Genomic DNA, 21,769 nt, shown 5'->3' on the forward strand with positions numbered 1-21,769 from the left:
GCATAGACTCCAGCAGTCAAATACAATGCTCTCTGCCAGGGTACAGCCCCTTTCCAATGTAAAAAGGCATCTAACAGAAAGCATATACGCTAAGAAACAATTGCTGAAAGAGAGTGGATTCCACTGATTAACCATTCAAGGTGAATAATTCTGAAGATCCGTAAACTGTGGGAGGAAGGTGATCTGTGTAGGCTTCTAGAAATATCTGCCCGGTTTTGGTTTTCTCCTGATGTTGCGTTTCTTTCACAATAGCAGCAATGCTATCCACGTCCTGCCTGCCCTGTGCGCTCATATGTTGTTACCGGTGTAGGCTAACATCATGAAGTAGTATAACATGAGAATGTAAGCCTTTGAATTTAAAGAAACTATTACATTGACTGGGGAGTTGCTTCAGCATTTTAAGGGAAATTTCTGTATGTTGTTCTTTCTGTAAGCTTGCAAGGAGCAAATTGGTCACTTGTGTATGCAAGAACATTGTGGTGTCTGGAGTTAAGAAGGTGTAATGGCTTACAGTAAGCTCATCAGAGGTAGGAGAACAAAGTGTAGTAGTACCTCTTAGCAGGGAATTAGCAAAGATTTTACTATGTGCATAGGGAGCATTGGCACTTTCACGTTACAAAGTCCTGTGTGCGCTCGTTGTACGCTCATTTTGAAATGTTCTAGAGGGGTGAAGTTAAAAAAGAGAGTAAGGAAAGGATTAGGAGTAATACAGAAGGGTTTTCATTAATACTCTTATTGTTTTCAACACTTTATATTGTAGTATTAATTAAAGCCTTAATCGTAAGATTGAGCTCTAGGGCAGGATGCACTGAACGGGTACGCTAGCCGTTACGCGACCCATAGCTAACACGCGTTTGGAGGGCAGGCTGGGTTTCCTGGCATAATTTGACACACACACGCACCAGCTACAAAATACAAGGGAACAAATTTTAGTGTGAGAGCAGCCCTCAACACACTCATTACAGCTGAAAAACGTCATTAATTCATTTTTTCACTTCTATTTTGCTTCATTACAAAACCTGGTAGTGTTTTACAGCCTGATTTAGTTATGCTCAAGCATACTTACTCACATGAGCAGCCTCCTAATAGTTGCACAGTTGAGCCCTTAGTTCAGTGTAATTACATTTTTGGTTATGCTTTTCTATATCCTAATTAGCACTGATTCAAAGAATTTGAAGGTTAATGACATATCCAAATTATTTCTTATTGCCACCTCAGTAACACGGGTGCTTTTTTAGTATCCAGATACATAAAGACTATTGTATTTACACTGCAATTACCCTGTCATGTAGCAAGCACTCCATTTATATGAATTAGTGGAGTCGGAAAGCGTAACCAGGGTGTAATTGGTCTCTGACTGCAGCATAACTATAGTCACTGTGTTATAAATAATAACCTTTTCCTTCCTTTTATTTCACCTACTCACGTTTTAAATTGGGATGGTTGGCAAGAGGTTTTCTTTAAATATTAAGAAAACTCATTTGCACCATAGGCCTCTTCTGAGTGCAGTCCAGTAATACCAGCTTTTACAGCCCTGATTCAGTAAAGGTGCGGAGCACGTGCTGAAACCCCACTGACTTTATTGGAAATGTCTAATGATTTTCTTCCAAATTGGCCAAATCTTTCAAAATGGAATAGAATGAGCAAGTAGAGTCACTTTGAGCAGCATTTTCATTATGACAGATTTCAGATATGTCAATAGCTACTGACAAATGATCCAGTTCTGTGCACCTGGTGGCTCTTTTTCCTGTCTTGGTATCTACTTTTTTCAGCTCAGTGTAGTTCAAACTCCTGTCACTACCCGTTCATAGATTTACACCACTTATGAGAGGTAAGTGCTCAGAATTTATTATATAACAAGCACAGATTGAGCAGAGGAAGTACAAACAATTTTCTTTGTGAATATCAGCACTGGTTTCCCGAGCAGCAGCTCGTAACTCTCAACATACAGGTATGTTCTTTTTTATTGTTCCAACCCAGGAGGAATGTCTTTCTTTCCGGCACACAGCTGTGTGCACATTTAAATGTTACTTAATTTTGCAGGCTTCGTAATTTCCTGATCCGTCTGTATGAAAGACAGAGGTGTAGTGTAGTTGATCATCATAACTGAATCTCAAAACCAAGCACCTAACATTAGGCTTTGTGCCAAAAATCAGAATGGATTGGAAAAGAAATGCAAGAAATGCACCCAAGTACTCTTCAGTGCTTTTTCTACACTAAATTGTCTGCATATTTCACATGCATCTTCAAGGACTGTGCATCTAAGAGAGAAGGGAAGAGAGCCACCTGTGTGGTGTGAGGGCAGGGCAGCGGTTCAGCACGGCTCAGCATAGCACTGGTCTTGAATGTGGTACTTGTCACCAAGGAGGACATTCAGAACGCCAGCCCTGCCGCTTTGAAACAATGGGCACAGAGCGCTGTGTCAAGCAGCAGCTCCACACATATTGCTGATGCATTGAAAGCCAGTGCCCTTTTGCATCCTCTGGTGAATCCAGGTAATACACTAGCGCATGAAAGAACTGGTGCTATATAGCAAATATATCCCTGGCAGAGTACCAGACGCTCAAAGTGGAGGAAGGCTGTGTGCCTGTACAGGCAGCGTAGCTGGGGTGCGCGTCCTGTTTGGTGCACTAAGAGTGGAACGTCAGTGATCTGAAGTGGAAGCTGCGGAGGTCCTGACATGCTCTTTTCTAGTCCTCTTTTACCCGTGCAGTCATGCTTAAGCGCCTGGTAGCTTCACACATAACGCACTGTTGTAGGCGTAGCTGCAATGAATTTGAACAGGGAAGAGGTGACATAAGAAAAAGCTGGCATCTGTTAAATTATTAAGCAAAACAATTCTTTAAGTGTTCATTCATCAGACTTTTTCCTGCTGTGGTAGCCTGAATGTACAGTTGTGAACAGTCAGAAAAGCAGAGTAAGGACAGAATGAAAAGCAGGGTTAAGGCCACCATTGCACATGTCCCATTAAAATGTCAACTTCTTGCCCTCTCATGGACTCTAATTAAGCAGTGCTGATTGTGGAGCTGCTGAGCCATCCCTAAGTATTATTGGTCACAGCCTAGTCTTCACTTTGCAGATCAGTTGCATGGGTTTGGGGCCTCTCCCTGTTGCCCTAGTTTCTTTGCACGCATTGTTTCAAAGAAAACGCTTGGGTCAAATTTAATCTTACTGGGCATCTGATTCTGTATGAACATCTAAATGTGGATTTAGAGTGGTTTAATTAGAAGACTTGCAGTGCAGCGCAGAGTTGAAGCGAAGAAATAAAAAGCATGACAGATGGGAACTGGAGTGATTTTATTTCAGCAACACCAAGAAGATCATTACACAAGCCATTTATTTGTTAATGGGTTCAATACGTGTCTGGTATTTCCCAGCCGCTTGCTTTCTGAATGTCTCTTGTTACCGTCACGTAATAGCCATACTAATAGTCTGCACATCATATTACTCCCTTCCATAGTTTAGTAAATTACATAAAGATCAGCGACTGTTCAGCACACTACGCTAATATAATCGCCTATGACTTGGCCTTTTACATTCTTACATACTCCCTCCTGCATCTGGTCAGATTCATAAAAAAGAGTGCAGTTCCTGAAATTATACAGTGGGTCTGAAGGCAGATGTTTTAATTTTGTTGAAGGAGGAAGGAAGGAAGGACTTAGACCTGTGGCATGCACTTCAAGGGTGAAGGTGACACACTTCTGAGTGAAGCACCTCCTGCTCCCTCCCTTCTAGGAGTTATCTGCTGTGATAGGGCATAAATCTGATGGTGGGTGAACACCAGATAAATTACTAGAGGTAGTTTAGGCTACGTGACACACCTTTCCAACATGTGTCAGTTCACAAGTTGTGAAAAGATTTGCTTCCATGCTGCTTTACAAAATAGATTATTTCTGCCCTTTCCACCTCCATTTATCAGTTTGATTTGTTATTGCCTATTTTGTATGCATTGACCTAAGTCTCACTGGGGGCTCTAGAGGCCTGCTAATGGATTAAAAAAGGAGAACATTGTGTTCTAGGCTTTTTTTTTTTCTTTTGTGTGTGACTTACTTAGTGAAAGCCTTGATTTTTAAAAAATACACATTTCAGTCAGGAAAAAAAGGAACAGGAATGCTGCCAGTTGAGTCATGTCCGTCCCCCCCCCCAGCATCGAGTGTGTCCAACACATAGGACCATGGAAGCTACAAGAATCCTGCAGTGCATGGGCATGAAATCCTCTAGGTCAGACTGGGTCTGTCTGCAGTGCTGCCTGATGAGGCATAAATTGGAAGGGGTCAGCGTTTGGTTTTCTGTGCTCCGTTCTGTTCCCAGAACTGCTTATCCACATCATGATATGGCCACTGGCCATAAAGTTTTCACCAGCTGCCCTTTCTCAGTGTGCACTAGATAGGCACAGGGGACTAGCTGTTGGAAAAACTTGTCCCTGTTGCAAGTAGGGTACTTCATGACTGCAAGTCATTGCAGCAGGGAAATAATTTTGGGCGTATCAATTGTACACTTTCTGTGTCCCCACACTAACAGATTTTTCCTTTTAATTAGGCCTTGCAAGAAAAAAAAATCCTTGCTTTCCTCAATTTTGAATTTACTGTCATTCAATTTTGTTGTCTTCTCCCGTGTTCCAGGATTAGTGAAGACAGTGATAAGAAGCTCTTGATCTCTCATCTGTGTACTGGATAGCGTTGATTAAAGCTTCACCGTGTTTCCTTTTACTCAGGTATCAGGTATTATGTGTATGTTATACAGGTATGATCTGCGTCTTCTCTCACTCAGTTGAGACAGAAAATGAGATTCTTCATGAAGGCACAAGCAAGCATTTTCAGGGTCTCTGATAACTTGTGGTATTCATGAGCTGAGGAACTTCTTTGTGTGCTTATATAACAACATAGGAAGTGAGAAATTTTGAGTGTGGATGACGGCTGCCTAGTTTTGTGTAGAATTGCATCTGAGGCAGAAGACTTTGAAATGGGGATGGTGTTAATGAGCTAGGAAATCCGAATCAGTTGGGATGAGATATACCAATTGCTGTATCTGTTGGGCTCCATGACCCAGAAAGTAATTTCCAGTCCAGTGTTTCTGGGAGGACATTGCGCTTTCATCAAGACAAGAAGCCTGCCTTCTGGTAGTCGTTAAAATCATACTGACAGTTTTTCAAGACTAACTGAGTTACTGCATGAATTCTAATTGCTCAGATTCTAATTTGGGTAATTGTGGTCCATCTTTAATACCTGTGATTTCAAATGTGTTTAGCTTTTTTTCTTGCCTTGTTCAGCTTTATTCTATAGTACTGCTGTTAGACATCTTTATGTTTCATCTCAGACATGGGTGGCAATGTGTTACCTCTCAGGTATATGCTAAGAATTAATGTTTTCTGAAAAGGTTAGAAACCCTCAAATGACCGTTATCATAGTCTTTAATATGCTATTAGTTGCTGTTAGCTGATGTGGCAAAGTAGAGGACTTACAAGGAAGTATTAGCCACGCTGAAGAGTGTAGTGGCCAGGTTTCTGCCTGACGTGTCCATCCAGAAGAATCAGCATACTAAGTCATGGTCATTAGACTGGAATAAAGAAGAAATCACTCATGTAGAGGAAGGAATGCAAATATTAGCTGAGAGACTTTGTGTGGCTAAGCCTTCCAAAGAAGTTGAATAAATTTTAAAAGCCGTACAGGGAAAAACATGAACTTACTGCTTACTCAAAGCAATGAATAAAGTCCCAAACGGCTTTTTAAGAGCTTACAATGAACAAGGCAAAATAAGCAGATGGAGCTGGGGCAATGAAGGAACTTGTTTGGTAAAACCCTTGCAATACCTCTGTGATGATATGAAAATAGGACATCAGGAAAACCTGACAAATACAGTGGAATTACTGGCTTATGGGTTTATTTTTTAAATATCTTTGATGTTTGTAAGAGATCAGTGATTTCTAAAACAATACTAGGGTGTCAGAGGCTCATCTTATTTCTTGAAGATGATATTTTTCTAACTATCTGCTGCTGGGTCTCAGACATGCTGCCCAGTGAAAAAGGAAGAGGAAGCTTAATCTTCAGGGAGAGATGCTTAAAAAGGCATGGCTGTGGTTTGTAAGTCTTTTGGTGTAGATCATGGTTATCTGAAAGCCAGATCCACTGATGTAATAGAGATCTTCCTGCCTGTTCAGTCGGTCTTTCTCTCAAAGCCTAGGTGATCGATTGCACAAATACAGGCTAGATACAATTTGCTTGTCATTTGTGTTGTGTTTCTTTGCCTGGCCATTTTAAATTACTTATTTTGCTATAAGGCGTGGTGCTTGGGACAGTTACTTTGGAGTATAATGCAAATAACTTGTAACAGTTGAGTAAAATCTGATGTTTTTTTGCAGAAAAGATTGTGGAGACTTAGCTGGGGTCTCTGGGGACTCTTGATGCACTGACCGAGCTGCCCTGTGCTCTGTGGTGCAGTCAGAGCAGTAGCCTGCAGGTTTACAGATGTGAGGGAAATGTTTAGGACACACAGATGAGAAATGAACTGAATGTATCAGCAGTGAATTTGCTGAACAAGCGGGAAGTATAATTTTACATTGCTATGATGCATAGTTGAGAACACTGATAAATTCTTGGGTAGATGTACAGATTATAAAGTCTCTGAACCACCCACAAATGAAACATAAATTTTGTTGGAATCACATATTCCTAAGCTAAAGGATTCTGTCTTCCTTGTGGCCAGCTGGGAAGCTGATATGGTGGGAGGAAAGCAGGGAACTAGGTACAAGTGCTCTTCTTGTGTCCGCATATCCATATAACTTGTATCTGAATACAAGCCAAGGTATGCACTTAAGCTGAGGTGGGCAATTGCATGCCCCATCTCTCACTCAGCAACTTTCAGCAGATTTCAGCAGCTAGCATTCCCTCACATGGCTGTTTTAAGGCACTGGGAGGATTACCTTACCTCAGAGCAGCAGCCAGATGCAGTCAGATGCACAGAGGGAAGAAAGGTCGTAAAACTTGGCAGAGGCAGATCTGCAGCCTGCACTGAACCCGTCTGTGTGCAATCCTGCAATGAAGTTTCATCTCTGCTGGAGCTGATAGATGCCATTGACTTTAGTCCTGATTGGATTTTCAGTAACCAAGGATTTTCCAGCAGCCAATGTAAAGGAGAAAACTAACTTACTTTTTCTTGAAATAGCTTTCTTTTGTTCCCTTGTCTGCTTTCCTTAGTCCTGGGAAGAAGGGGTGGGGGGGGGGGTGGGGGGAGGAAGATTTGAGGAGAGAAGAACATTATTCTAATTTCACAATGCATGATTCTTTATAAAAGTAACCAGTACTTAAAATCTGTCCCGAAATAACCCATACCCTCAGATAACTTACATAAAATCAGCAGACATGACTGCGGAGATAACGGTGAGGTGAACTTGCTTGTATTTATAACTTGTGGATTTGTAGGTTACTTTGAATGTTTGCGGCATTAACTTGCAGGTTGTTTCAATGCAAATATAATGAGTAGGTGAAAGAGAAGGGCAGGTGGTGTCTGAAAGCTAAAAGGCTTTTCAAGAACCCAGCACACCTCAGTGCTTGCAGGTATCTGGCCTTCAAGCGTAGTGTGCACAAATGTTCTTGTCTATTCGTGTCCATTTGCACATGTGTGCAAGCCCTGTCATAGTCATGTCATCCTTTCCACTTAGCTACTTTTTTTTTTCTCTTCTCATATTTTCTACTCTTACTATTCAGTTGTGCATTTCCCATTTTTATGCTGATGATTCAGCTTTTAGGTTTATGTTTTATCTGAATCTCAAGTAAATCTTGGATTTCCTATACTTCTCACAAAACCCAGGTGATCAAAAAATATGTCTATATTGTTACATTGGGAAAAGGTTATGATCAGGCACAGCTAAAAAAAGAAAATAGTATTGCAATTTATAATCATCAAGAGGCAGACCTAATGCTTCACAGTTATCTTTTAGGTTTACATTTCCTGGTTTCTAAGAGCTCAACAGGATAATCATGTTCCCTTAATGTAGTTTTGCTGATGGAATACAGTTACATAATATTGCATACTTTTCTAAATCATTTTTGCTATAATTATTACTTGTATGAAAGATTAAGAACAAAAGAGATTCAAACGGGGAAATTGATGTGGGTCAGTATGTTACGTATCAGCAGATGTGCGTAAGACTATGTCTTTAATTGAATTTTGAATTTTTTGTTCATTTTTAGTCCTTGAATCTCTGGAGAAATATTTTCCATTTCCATTAAATATCTGGGGTTTTTTTCCCAGCTAGCTAGCTGAGTTCTCAGACAAGCAAGTTTCCATCCTTTCCAAAAGCATGCAGCCCCTCCCCACTTAATATCTCCAGTTTAAAAGCAGGCTTAAATTCGTACATCTGTAAAGTCTGATGGAAAGAAACGAAATGTTTTTTACAGTTCCCCTTTTACTCAATGGGTCTGACTTTTATTTACATTGAGGCCTTTTTTGCCCTAATGGCAATGCAGTAGGACTTTATGGTGAATGTAAGTATAAACCACATTAATTAGACTGTAAGTTGATATTCTTAGCAAAGGACCACCAGCATCACACATACTACCTAACTAACCTCGGGCAGTTGTTAAAGTTTAGTTCACAAAACATATAATGGACCGTTTTCCAGGTACCAACACATTTATGACCTTTTGTCTAGCAGACTACAACTGTGCTGGGACTGTGATCCCAGAGGTGAAATGTTTGAGGGCAACCAGTATCTGTTACCATACAGCTGATTCAGCTATATGGGAACAGTTAAGCTGAATACTGGAAAAGTCTGGACGTGCCACTAGTTGTCAGGAAACCCTGGCTTTATTAGCAGCCTATTTATTTCTCTCATTTTTCCCCAAAGGTTCTAACTTACCCTCGCCAGCAGGCAAGTTTGAAAGCTGCTGCCATCAGGTTTGAGTACTAACAAAGCTGTATTGATCGTTGTTGAAGTTTTTTGGTTGGTTGGTTTTTATGGGGGTTTTTTGTGTTTGGTTTGGGTTTTTTGAGATGTGCCTGAAAAGGAGGAAGGGAATATTTTAGGATGTGGAAGGTCTGAAATTTCAGAAATTAATTTCTTGCTTTTTTTATAGAATCCTCCACTACTCTTTTCTTTGTTTTCCATCCTTCTTCTATAGAGCCTTGCCTTTTCTCGGTTCCCCTTTTCTTTTTCTACTTTTGCTTTCCTTTTCTAGTTGATTTCTTTCACATTTTTGTTGGCTGCTTCCTTTCACAGTTTTGAAAAGCTTCTTGATTAGGAGGTCCAGGCTGCCTCAAAAGCATGCTGGCCTCTGGCCTCGACCGGCCTTTAGGATCACTTGGCTGCCTTCCAGCCAGCTGGCTGATAGTCACTGTGTGAGCCTCAAAGTGGGGTGACCAAAGCTGCCAGGTGCACCCAGGCATGTGAGGTGTCTCCTGCTTTGCTGTGAGGGTGAGCTGTGGCTATGTCTGGAGCTCAGTTTGCAGGTTCCCTGGTTTTGCAGCTGCCTCCCTCTACGCAATGCAGTAACACCTTGTGAGTCTTCATGCTTTTTGGACTTGCTGCCAGTGAGGGATGCTCAGGGCTTGCACATTTATTTTCAGTTGTGCCTTTGAGGGTGAGGAACAGAGGGGGAAGCTGCCAAGTCTCTCTCATGATGTCCTCACTTTCTACTGTGGGTGATGCATCATTGACAAGGGGTCAGCACAGGCTGCTTCAGTGTCCTGCAGTTCAAGAATATGTAATGCAGTAGCACCAGAGGATAAAATATTAATGCCATGAAGTAAGTGGCCAAACTCTTACCACTTTCAGAGGGGTCAAAACTGACTATCAGATTCAGCAGTCATCCTTCACGTCTCACTGTAGACTGGCAGAAGAGCCTGCCCCAAGATGGGAGGGGAAAAGTTGTGTCTCTTATTCTTCTCTTTCCAACTGGTTAAGGGGGCATGGTCCAAGAAGGTGCCTGGGGTCAGACCTGCTTCCATGTGGCCCAAAGTTTCGGATGTTGGCCAAGAAAGTTTTTTTCCTGCTAATGCAGGAAAGAGGAGGAGAGCAGTGAGAGCTGCCGCTGGAAAGGCAGCCTTGTGGTGGAGCACGGGCCTCTGCTCATCTTGGCTTCCAGCTCCAGCGATGGCAGCAGCAACAGACCAGCTCTGCTCTCCTCTCCTTGCCCCTCACCACTTAAACAGCTACAGACAAGTGAGCGTGGGGGCTGCCTGTGCAGGCAAAGAAGGAAGGAAGGGATGAGATGATCTTAAAGATCTTTCCCAATTAAAATGATCCTATGAACTGTTTTCCTGGCGGAGGGCAGGAATATACCTGGTGGGGATGAGGGGGAGGTTTTTTCTGCAGAAAACACCCGGTTTTCACACGAGGGTGTTTAGCAAGGGGAGGGGTCTGGGGAGCAGGGGAGACGGAGTTTGTGTGGGGATGGGAGTAACTTCTTTGCTGTGTGACTACTGGATGACGACGATGTGGTTGGTATGTGTAATATGGGGTATGAAACTCTGTGTTGCCTTGCTCTGTTCCACAGAATGGTTTCCCAGGATCGACTGAAGTGTTTGAGATGAATTGTGCACTGATTTTCATCAAAACTGACACATGCAACAGAAAACACCTCTGTTGCTGATAACATGTGATTTATTTATTAAGAGCTACAAGAATTATATAATTGTACACATGGTAGTTAATGATTTCTCTGTAGCAGCAGCACTCCTGCGTTTAGCTGACATCCCTTTCCCCTCCTGTCATATTTTGTGACTTTATGTTCAGAAGTCTTTCGCATCCAATATGCAGCAGGCCAAACCTTTCATGAGGCCTTCCAAATTCAGCTTTTACTGGAGATCACATTACGTGAATGTTGCTTCTCCTCAGAAGTCTTTGCCGTACCTCAAGTTTGCTGTAACACCCCACCACAGTCCTTTTCAGGATGTGCCTGGCCCCCCGTTTTCTTCATCCCTTAAGACTGGTCATTGACATTACGTATGAGGAGTAGCAGAGAGAGCTGTATTTGTTCGGTGTTAAGAGAAGTCTTAGGTGGAATGTTGCTGATGCCTCTAACTACCTAATGGAACACTGCAGGAAAGAGTTACTCTTCTCACAGTGCATGGTGAAATGACAGCAGGCCATAGACACAGGTTGCAACAAAGGACATTCTGATTAGACCTCAGGAATAGGTTTTTTTCTCGAGACAGTAGTGAAGCATTAGAACAGGTTGCCCAGAGAGCTTGTGGGATCTCCTTCCTTGGACATACTCAAAGCTGAACTGGACAGGGCTCTGAGCAGCCTGCTCTAAGTTGGTCCTTCTTTGATTGAAGGGTCAGGTGACTTCAGGACATCTCTTCCAATATTGGTTATTCTGTAGCAGTTTGATTACAATCAGTATTCCCACAAGTCCACTTCACTGGACAAGGCCGTTGACTTTTTAAAACCCGCTGCTCTAGAAAGCAGCAACCTAAGAAAAACAGTGAATGCTGTAGGCAGCAGTAGCCAAACAGGAGAACAAAGGCAATTTTTAAAAAGAAAAAAATTAAATAAAAAAACAACCACAGAAACAAGCAAACAAAAAGGCCCCCATGGGTTTACTGAAATATGATAAGCAGTTTCTGCTGGGTCTACTGGGTCTCCCAAAAGGTACAGAGGAGAAACACTGGGTGTGAATAAGGCTGCATTAACTAAGTGGCTGTAGATACTGTAAAAGGAGAATACTTTTTTCCTTTTCAGCATTTCTATGCCATCATAACTAGAAAAACGCTTTGTGGAGTGAAATGTTTTATTAGTGATTCAGCAAGATCAAGGAACATTTGAAGTAGCAGATACTGCTCTGCTTTTAAAATCAAACTATAAATCTCTACAGTTGACGCATTTCTGCCGAAAGTAGAATTCAAGGTTGAAAGTAAAGGGTCTGTAACTCAGTTCTGGAAATAATGGTATTCATAGTGAATTGCTGTTTGGGGCATTCATTTAGAAGAATGGGCATTGTTCACTGTCTTGCTGCTTCTTTTATGGCGTAAAGGGTCATTGACTCAATTCCTTTGTCCAGACACTTTGACAGCAAGACGAATGCGTTGAGCTGTTCTTCAAATACAGCTGAGCTGAAGGATATGGTTGTCTCTCACACATGTGAGCATTACTCATCTACGTACTTACCCCAGCCAAACTACGTTAGGAGAGTGAGGAGTTTCTGAAGCTCTGATGAAGGCGGACTGGAAGTATGAACTGCTGTCTAACGCAGTTTCCTGCATTCCAAACACACTGTGGATGTGTCAGAATTTAGGGTATTACCATTATACAGGCCCTATGTTTTAATCATTCTTGTCATTTCATAGTGCAAAGAGAAAAGGTGTTAGCAGCAATTTTTTAGTTCTCCTAATATAATGTTTTCTTGACAAGTTTGAATTTGGAGGGTACAGGGGCAAATTTTATGCAGAATTACAGGATCCAAACAGTGCCCAATGGACCTGGCTCACCTGTCAAGGCATACCTCCCAGTGATTTCAGTGGGCTGTAGGATCTTGCCTAGCTGTTCCTGAAAGGCTAATGTTTACAAGCAGTTCTTGCTGTCAGAGTCCTAAAGCACGTTGATGCTCTGTGTATGGACCTGTCAGGTTTACAGGGCCAGTGCTGTCCTGCATTAGGCAGCTGCCTGATGTAAGTCTGACCATAAACCGAGATTTCCTTAGAGGCTGTGTTCTGGATGCTGGTCTCTGGGAAGCACAAAGCTGTTTAGCAACTGCAAGGAGCCTTCTTCCCTGCTACCTCAACCAGAGTTTCTTTTGCACATTGGGGCTGTAAGCTACTGTCATCCTTTGGACTACTTTAGACTTGCTGAGTGCTTTAAGGGTCGCTGGCATCAGCTAGTGTGCAGCCTCAGAGCCAACGTGTGAGCGGTTGGTGAGATATGCTGCAGAACACAGTCCTCCCAGAAGTTTACTATGTATAAAGAAAAAATGGCTGCTACTTAGATTAGTCCAGCCATTGACCCAGAAAGTACAACCCAAAGCCTATCCATATGCATGTGTGACTGTGTTTAAGTATCTGAAAATCTGAGTTTATTTAAATGAAGTTTCGAAGAGTGAAGAAAGATCAGAATCTCTAATCAAAGCTTTTCTTGTGCTGCCGAAGGACAGCTGAAGTTTATCAGGCAGAACTGTTGAAACGATTAAAAAGCTGGATCTAATAAAATTTTGGAAGAAAAAGACATTGGAGTCTGTGGGAGATAGTGCTTTGTTGCCTTGATCCTCAATTTTGTTTTAATTGGAAGTGGTTTCTCTTAACGTTGCTATTCTAGCTTCTGGTTATGCTGAAATAGCATTCTACCCAAGTAGGGTAGGGTAGGGAATGAGAAATATCTTCATGCCAACATGGAGACCTCATACACTTGGTACATACTGTCACTGAATGACCTCTCATCGTAAGCCTGTTGCTAGTTGCCTTCCAGAGGACTTTACTGATGATAGTAAGCAGCAATCTTTTCTGTTAATTTAGTTTGGCTGCCAGAATTTATCTGGGATCTCCTGAAGGAATTTGTAACATTTTCAATGAGGGGAAAAAAAAAACTAAAAAAAAAAAATGTTTACTCGCTTCCTTGCTACCTTTTGGTAGGGATTTCTGGGAAAGAAGTTTTTGGAACGAAAAACTCCATTCTTTTGGGAATAAATGAATTAATCAACACGCAGAGCTGCAAGATGAGGCAAAAGGAGCTTTCTGCAGACAGAGGGCAATTGCCATGTGCCTGCAAAAGGCATGTTCTCCCCTTTAATTAGGGAATGGCTTTGAGAAGGTGGTGTATTGCAAGGCTAGAATGGTGCTAACCATGACACGCAGGGAAAGCTCTGCGTGTGGGTGGTCACAGTCCTTCAGGACCATGAGCCAGCTGCAGAGAGCCCAGCAGGGAGTTAGGCTGCTGCTGGAGAAGCTGGCTGCTGTTTGGAAATACCTGACAGAAAAATACTACAGTGCCAGCACAGTGGCTTAATGAGCTAACAGGATAACTGGAATATATTACATTCAAGAGCTGGATAATTCTGTGAACAGAGCGAGGGTTGTAGCTAAAGCACTGCCACTAATTAGGGCTAGATTTTCAAAGTGGTGCCTGGGATTATAGCCATAATTCTGTGAATGACAGTCACGGAGCTCAGGCCTCTGTTTGCTCCTTTTGTTAGTTGGCCCCTTACATCCCCGTGTGTGCCCTGTGTTCCCAAGATGTGGAAGAAGTCAAGTGATAGAGAGAAAGGAAGCATTTATTTAGTCTGTATTTATTTCATCAATCTTTTTCCAAAACTGTTTCTTTTCAAATGCAGCACTTGGGAGGAAATGGAAGTATTCACCTAGTTGCAGATCTACTGAGGAATTCCCTCTCTAAAAAGGATGGCAGAATATGAAGCGTGAACTTGGAATGATGTCTTATATTCTTTTACTGTGGAAAGATGCTTCACTGCTGAGCTGTGGAAAACGTAAGCCTTTTTCCACTTGCTTAGAGAGTTTTCCTACTGTTAAGAGTTCAGTGAAATCAAGAGGGCAATAGTAAAAGCCAACAGGGCTAGCTTAGGGGAGAACAATTTTTTGAGGAACTCTTCTTGACACCTGTGATATGTACACATAGGTCTGTTAAAACAATAGTTCCAAGGTGATTTAAACTGGTATCAGGAAAGCTGTACAGAGTGGAAACTGGTACTCTGCCCCTGCGTTGCACTGGGCAGTTTTGGACTCGTCTTGTATCTCAGATGAACTAAGGGATACAAACAGATAGAAGGAGACAGGGGACAAAGCATCAGCTGCTTCTTTTGCTCTTGTTGAATTCAGGCTATTAACCTTATTTATTTTGCTTTAAATCTGCAGGCAAGTTTAGTGCTCTTGAAAAGCAGAGAACAAAGAACTAGAGCTTGAAGCAAGCATAATTCAGGCAGTTACTATATGGCCTATCTTTCCCCCTAGCCCTGCAACACAGTGTCTTTAGCTCTGACACATCTAGCAATACTTTTTCTGTTTGCTGATGCATAATTTGGGACTGAGTTGACGCTATTTTTCACTTGTGATTTGAATCAAAAATGCCCTTCTGAAGAGGAAAGTGGATTAGGGTACATTAAGATTAAGGCATAGCAGTGTTTTCCTGTGCTGTCTGCTGGAAAAGGACTAAGTGCTTGTATTTTTCAGCTACACATGTCCAGCCATGGTAGAAGCATGTAATAAAATCACATTAATCCTTTTTCATATCAGCAGGACTCTAAAATAATTAAATTGGGCTGCACAATATATAAACATGCTAAAAGAGACTTGGTACAAGGCACATTTTACCAGCACACTGTACTGTACTGGTCACTGTGGTGCCCAAAGGCAGATTTTCTAGTACAGCACCAGGCAAACATAGTTACAGATTCTTCCAGACCTGCTTTCACACACTGTACGTTTGTCCAAAAGTATTTGCCTCATAACCTAGAGGTACAGGCAGGCAGAACAGGGGCACCCAAGGTTTGCCCTGTAAGCCACTTCACTTCCAGGAGCAAGAGGGTTGTCCTTACTCTTCCACATATCTAGATAGACTAGTGAAGGGTAAGGTATTTTAGGAGATATTTTTAATTAGCCATGAGAGTCTCTATTTCTTAGCTTCTGCTTAGACAAATTTTTAGCGATGCACTCAGAATTTCACCTAGGTCTGATAGACTGTAGTACTCTGAGATTTCTAAAGATTTGTGGTGTTTTGATTTTTTTTTTTTTTTTTCATAACGCATACCATGGCTAAAGAGGGAGGGAGTCTCAAGAGCTCCATTTGCTAGTTTGAAGCCTGCCTCCTTTCTTCTTCAGGGTCACATAACTTCCCTCCAGCGTTTGCAGGAACTACTCATAAGGAAAAGTGATACTAGGACAAGACTGTGTTATTTTTAGCTTTCAGTCATCTCCTTCTGCTTTCTCTTTTCTCTCTACTGAAAAAAAATGAAAAGCCCTACCAAACGTGGACCTTTCCGTGATCTCAGCAAGTCTCGAGAGGCTTGGACCTGGTCTCAGGCGCTTCCCCATGTTTCGCAGATAGCTGTCACAGGCTCTGGCTGTTGTCTTCTGCCATGCTTCAGAAGTTGGGAAACTCAATAGCAGAACAGAAGGAGATTTTACAGTGTGTGTTTACTAGAGAGTATTTTAAAGGAAGCACTGATACTTCTCTAACTGCTTGAGTGCATGCACTCCTATCAGTGGCAATGACACCGGCTCGATTACAAGCAAGAAAAACGAAAGGAGATTGGAACCTGTTTCAGGAAGCCTTAGTTTTCTGAGACATTCAGCTAGGCTTGAAGTTGCAGCTCACGTCCCATCTCTTCATGTCCAGATATGACAGAAGCATGTAATAAAAGCATATTCATCCTGTTCCGTATCGGCAGGACTTGCAAAATAATTAGGCTGGACTGCACAATGTGCAAACAGGACATTCTAAACAAAAATGTTAAACTAATTCAGACTGAGCTCTCACTTCAAGGGCATAAAAGAGCACCACAGTTATTGAGGGAAAATCACATTTGTGCCCTTTCGTACCAAGGACTTCAAGTCCATAGCATATCAAGTGATGAGACGAATGTTGTCTTTCTGTCAGCTAACCATGTTTTAAATGGCAGCTGAGAAGAGAGAGGGTTTCTTACGTCCTGATGACTAAATTCAAGGTTTACTTACAGTGACAAAACTCCCAGCGTAATTATGTTGCAGCCACTAAAATCTGTCTGGATTTCTCTCATGATAAATGGCAAGCAGGAAGAGTATGACCCGTGCGCTTTGCCATCCCACACCTCAAAATGCTACGAATCGCAGTTGGTTTGGTGGCTGGAGAGTGCTGCTGACCACACACTGTCCTTTACCCTGCCCTGCGTCAAGTGCTCTTAGCCTTGTCTTCACTACTGCGGACAGTCTGGTATTGCTTTAGAAAACCGTGATTCCAAACTGCAGCAAGTAGCTTTTTCTGATTTTCAGAAGATCGGACTTCCTGTCAGGAATTCCTCCCTCCCTCCCAGCTCCTTGAAACACCAATATTAGAAGTATAATCACTTTCCCTACTTTCTTAATATCCTTCCCTGGGTATGTTCATGCAAAATTGCTCCTTCCTTTGAGGTAGGGCGTCTACCTGCTCTTAAGCCCCTCTGGCATGTGCCCTGCCATGCCTGAAGACCTGTATTTTGGGTGAGAAGGTGCCATGTATACATGTGGAGGGTGGCAGGCCACTGGAGGATGAGGAGCAGAGGTTTGGGTTAGTAGAGGTGTTTGGCTCAGTTGTGTGAAGTTTTTGATGGTGCATCCCAGGTGTCAGCCCAACAACAGGTGCCTCTCTCCCTCAGCTTTTCTCCTGTGCATTCCCTTTCTCAGCTGCGTGGACAGCATGAAAATTGGAAAAGCTTCAAAAAAGTGTTGTGATGTGTTTCTGATTACTAAGGTGAAGTGCTAGATGTTACCAAAATGCCTAGCGTTTTGATGTAATGTCACATCTTGGAGAGTTACACTAGGATAAACTATGGAATATGCAATTTGTTTATGAAGCAGGGCTGGTTTTTAGGCCCCGTAACTGTGTGACTAAGGGTGAGCACCTCACCAGACAGTGTGGGGTACCTTTAGGAGCACATAAATATTTTTGTTGTTGTTATTATTTCTCCTATGGGGCTGGACACGCTGTTACTCTCTTTGTATAATGCCAGGCTTTGCCTGTGCAGCTTTGGCTGTGCTGGTGATGCTTTGCCTATATCAGGATTCATGATGATACTCTGGTATAACTGTCTCGATAGTATTTCCCTAATGTAGATATGGCCCCAAAAGGGTCATTTAACAGCAACATATTTTTAAGTGTTGTGGGTATTTGCAGGACCCCACCAGATCCACCCCAATCTGTTCAAAGCATAGACTGTTAAACTGTTCATACTGATTTCGTGGCAGATCTAAAAAACCCAGAGAAATGTTTAAGGGCTGGGAAAAAGCATGTTTTGCAAATGTGCACATATCTAGGTTGGTTGGCCCAGTTACTGTTCTGTACAAAATCATGAAAAAATCATAAGTAGTAAAGCATTAAAGATAATGTGTAATAAATGTCAGGCAGTGATGTAGTATGAAAAATACATCCTGACAAGGAAATGACGTTTCTTGGTGGGATCACAGCTTCAGCTGGTAAAGGTTACTGAGTTCTTGTCATAGAATTATCATAGTCACATAAAATATCCTGATTTAAACGTGTCTCTATCCAGAAACCAGTGGTGGCTTCAATAAATATATTGAAATGTATGTTTATCTGAGAAGGCCAAAAGTATAATTGCAACTAATTAGCTGTGATCCAATAAGGATGTTTCTACCGGAATTTGCTCATAGTCCCACTCTGCTCGGTACCCTTTTCCCATTTAAACAGTCTGTAAGAAACAAAATGATTATGACAAAAAGTCAAATGCAACAGACCCCATTTTTTTTTATAATGGTACCCATTTTCAAGCTTTATATTTATGATTTAGGCCTCATCGGTGTCTTGACCTGCCAGCTGTGCCTGCTCTTTAATCCCTGCTAGCTGGGCTGCAGTGCCCCCTTGCCCAGGTTTTGCACTCTCTGGGGGCAAGAGCAGCTTGTTTTCGAAGTTAAGGTTGAATACACAATATTTAATACACTGAGCAATGAGTCACAGCTGAGTGGGATTCAGTTACTCTTTCCTGGCAGAAATTGGAACTTCGCTGCATAAATACTGGTTTTCTTTTTTTGCCTGAAACCGAACGGCAAGAGTGGAAGGGAGCTGTGGCTTCCCGGGAGCAGAGTGGCACTTGGTTTTACTCCAGAGTCCGTGGGAGGTAGTAATAGTAGCACCACCTCCCTGCTGAACTTGGAGCCTGACTCCCGATGGCATCTCCTCCGCTGTGTTCAGGGGAACAGCAGTGAAAACTGCTGATAGTGGGTTCCTGCTGATGCCCCAGACACTGGCTCAAAGGTGTTCTTGCTTCCCAGTTCTGATCATGGCCAGAAGGTAGCTCTGGGTCCCGATTTGCAAATAGCAGCCCACCAGTAAACTTGCTGAACCAAAGACTGACATTACAACCTAAACTGTGGAGTACAAAGGGTCATCTACAGATGGCTTTTTAAGGTGTTTTTTTCTTCCAAATCACCCTCAGTGCTTATAGTTATTATATTTCACAGTTGGGGTTTTTTGCAGAGTATTAGTAAGCTCTCAGGAGTCTTTCTCACATGTATGTAATAAACTTTCTGGAACAAGATTTTCTTGTAATAAGTAACTAGTAATAAGACATTATAAAGATAGAAGTTGTTTTTAGAGATGACAGCAACATCCCCATCCTTATGTGCTACTTTTACCTCCTGTTTAATAAGCAGTTTCTTTTTGGGTGAGGAACTGCTATATTAAAATTACAGTAGTATTTTCATATCATTGTGTTTTCTTAAGGAAGAGTCTCAGGAAGGGATGACTTAGTCCACTAGTGGTTAAATTATTACCTAGATAAAAACATCATTTTGATTAATGGTCATCTCATTAATTCTTCATTGTAAAACTAAGAATCTGTATAAAAGACAGTTATTAAGCAATTTGTCTATTCAAGAGTTATTGGAAAATTCTCTCACCATTATTTCTCTTCCAGCAGATTTTTAAAAGCATCACCAATGAAGATTCAATCCAGGGACAAGGAAGCAGGAGACTGATAAGTTTTTCATTGTCAGGTAAGTCTCTGCTGATGTGGAATTTTTAAGCCCAGAGGGTGGGAAACTGAAGTTACTAAACCCTTTCATGTACGTGTGTATGTATGTATACATTTAAGCATGGATTTTTTGCCTGTTGCGCTAGAAGTAATGGTGAGACAGAGAATTAATATTTGTGGCTATTGCCACACTCGCTTCCTTCAATGAGAGCTATGTGCTGAAGTGTCTTGTCCAAGTACAGTTTTGAGGCCGTGTTTGGTTTTCCTGTTTATGATTAAATGTGGTGCTATACATGTAGGTCAGGGAAAGCCAGATCAAAGGCATGTGCCTTACAGAGCAAAATATAATTTGTGGTAGTCCTCTGTTTCTTGGAGAGCACATTCCACCGCCTTGGTCTGGACCCGAGGCAGATTCATGAGCCATGGTTCACAAGCTTGTCTGTATTGCTCAGCAGTGACTCCCAGACTTCTTGAGCCCCAAGACTGCTCTCGCTCCTCCAAGTTCTCTGAAGAATGTTCAGCCTCGTCACTTGGCATGTCACTGCAGGTTTTAAAGGCCTAATATGGTTCCATGAAGCAGCTACAGACCATTTGATCTGGGTTTGGTAAAAACAATCTGTAAATCAGTTTGTCAAAAGAGTAGTTGTGTGCGAGGTTCTCATTTTGGAATTTTATGCTTGCTACTTGGTTTCCATGTTTTTAGCTCCTGGAAGATAAAGATGTTGAACTTGACTTGGAAATTTGTTGAGGAAGTAATACAGAGAAAAAAAAGTTACTGTGGTTCGAAGTTTTTACAGCCATAGGCCTTTCTGTAACAAGTCCTACACTTGGACAAGCATCACATTACATGGTTGGTTTGGCTGTATAATTATTTCAAGCTTTCCTCTAAGTTGTGTTAAAGTAATCTAGAACTTCCATATCTCTTTAATATTAAGCGTGCAAGTCAGTGCTTTTCCAAATTAGGTGGCCAATGTGGTTCTTGAGGTTTTATATGCTATGTGGCAGGCTAGACTGACATTAAATGAGGCTCTTCTAACACATTTTGCCGGGTTGGACACTGGGCACCCACTCGGTCACATCAATTTAATAAAACCACGGGTTTAACTCAACAGAAATAAAGGAGTAGAGTTAATGGTGGTTTTTTTTAATGTTCTTAGATAATCTTACACAGAAATTGATGACCAGAATTGGTTAAATTTTTCATTCTGTCAGATTCTTTGGCCTAGTAGACCAAGAGATGTTAAGAGTAATAAATTGAAATTGCTAAATAATGTTGTCTCAATGGGCCCTTTTATAAACTAAACTATCTGATTTACAGCTTGATTCAAAGTATACAAAGACCGTACCTTGTAATATATTTGGGATATATTATTCTAGTGGTTCACAAGCAATTAATTTACATTTTTATCACAACCATATTAACAACATCATCACAGCCAGGCATTTGAAAGTCTTTGAGTGCAGTTCACAATTATTTTATCAAAAAAAATCCTTACTATCAAAATAGCTCAATTTCAGTCTCTCTGAAATTAACAGATCAACATGTCACAAGGATTTATTTATTACCTTCTTAGTCAATTTAACAACAAAAAAAGTTGTTGTCTCCTTCAAAGTAAAGTTATTGCTATTCCTATACCTGCTTATGCTAGCTAATAAAATGTAAATCAAGCCAGGCCTTCCAGAGGCATCAGAAGGAACTGGGATTCCTTTCCATTTGCACTACTGTTGCAGCAATGGCTTACCTATTGTCACAAGTCCTTTCAGCTCATACAGACTTCTCCTTTTCAATATCTAATTTTTTGGTATACTGTCACCTTTAGTGTTATTACTTAAAAGTTAGGTTTCCAAATTATGGTTGCTTTAGTTGTAATTAAAAAACAAAAAAAGTGTAAGACCATTAGTCTGACTGGGGACCATTGTGTTAGGTGCTGCCCAACACAGAGACATTGTGACGTAAGCAGTTTAGCATCTGAAGAATGTGAGAAGAGCTATGCCTTCTACCATATCAATTATTAAAAAGAAAAAAAAATATTAGGATGGAAAAGAAAAATCTCAAAGTAGGCCAAATCCCAAGAAATGCTGAACTACATCGGTTCATTTCACCTGTGCTGCTTGCTCTGTTGCCCGACACTCCGGTGAGACCCTATGTTAAAATGAACTGT

At 41.5% G+C, this 21,769-nt stretch overlaps 1 protein-coding gene across 2 annotated transcripts in view; it reads left to right on the forward strand.

Annotated features, from left to right (window-relative positions):
* The window catches only part of HECW1 (HECT, C2 and WW domain containing E3 ubiquitin protein ligase 1), a 258,160-nt gene that overhangs the window by 137,712 nt on the left and 98,679 nt on the right, over window positions 1-21,769 (forward strand). For both annotated transcript variants that reach the window (XM_055709166.1, XM_055709165.1), the window contains one exon: window positions 19,554-19,629. In XM_055709166.1, the coding sequence (XP_055565141.1) occupies window positions 19,554-19,629 (76 nt within the window). The remainder of the gene's footprint in view (window positions 1-19,553; window positions 19,630-21,769) is intronic.

Source organism: Falco cherrug, chromosome 4 (assembly GCF_023634085.1).
Source record: "Falco cherrug isolate bFalChe1 chromosome 4, bFalChe1.pri, whole genome shotgun sequence".
Classification (NCBI taxonomy): domain Eukaryota; kingdom Metazoa; phylum Chordata; class Aves; order Falconiformes; family Falconidae; genus Falco; species Falco cherrug.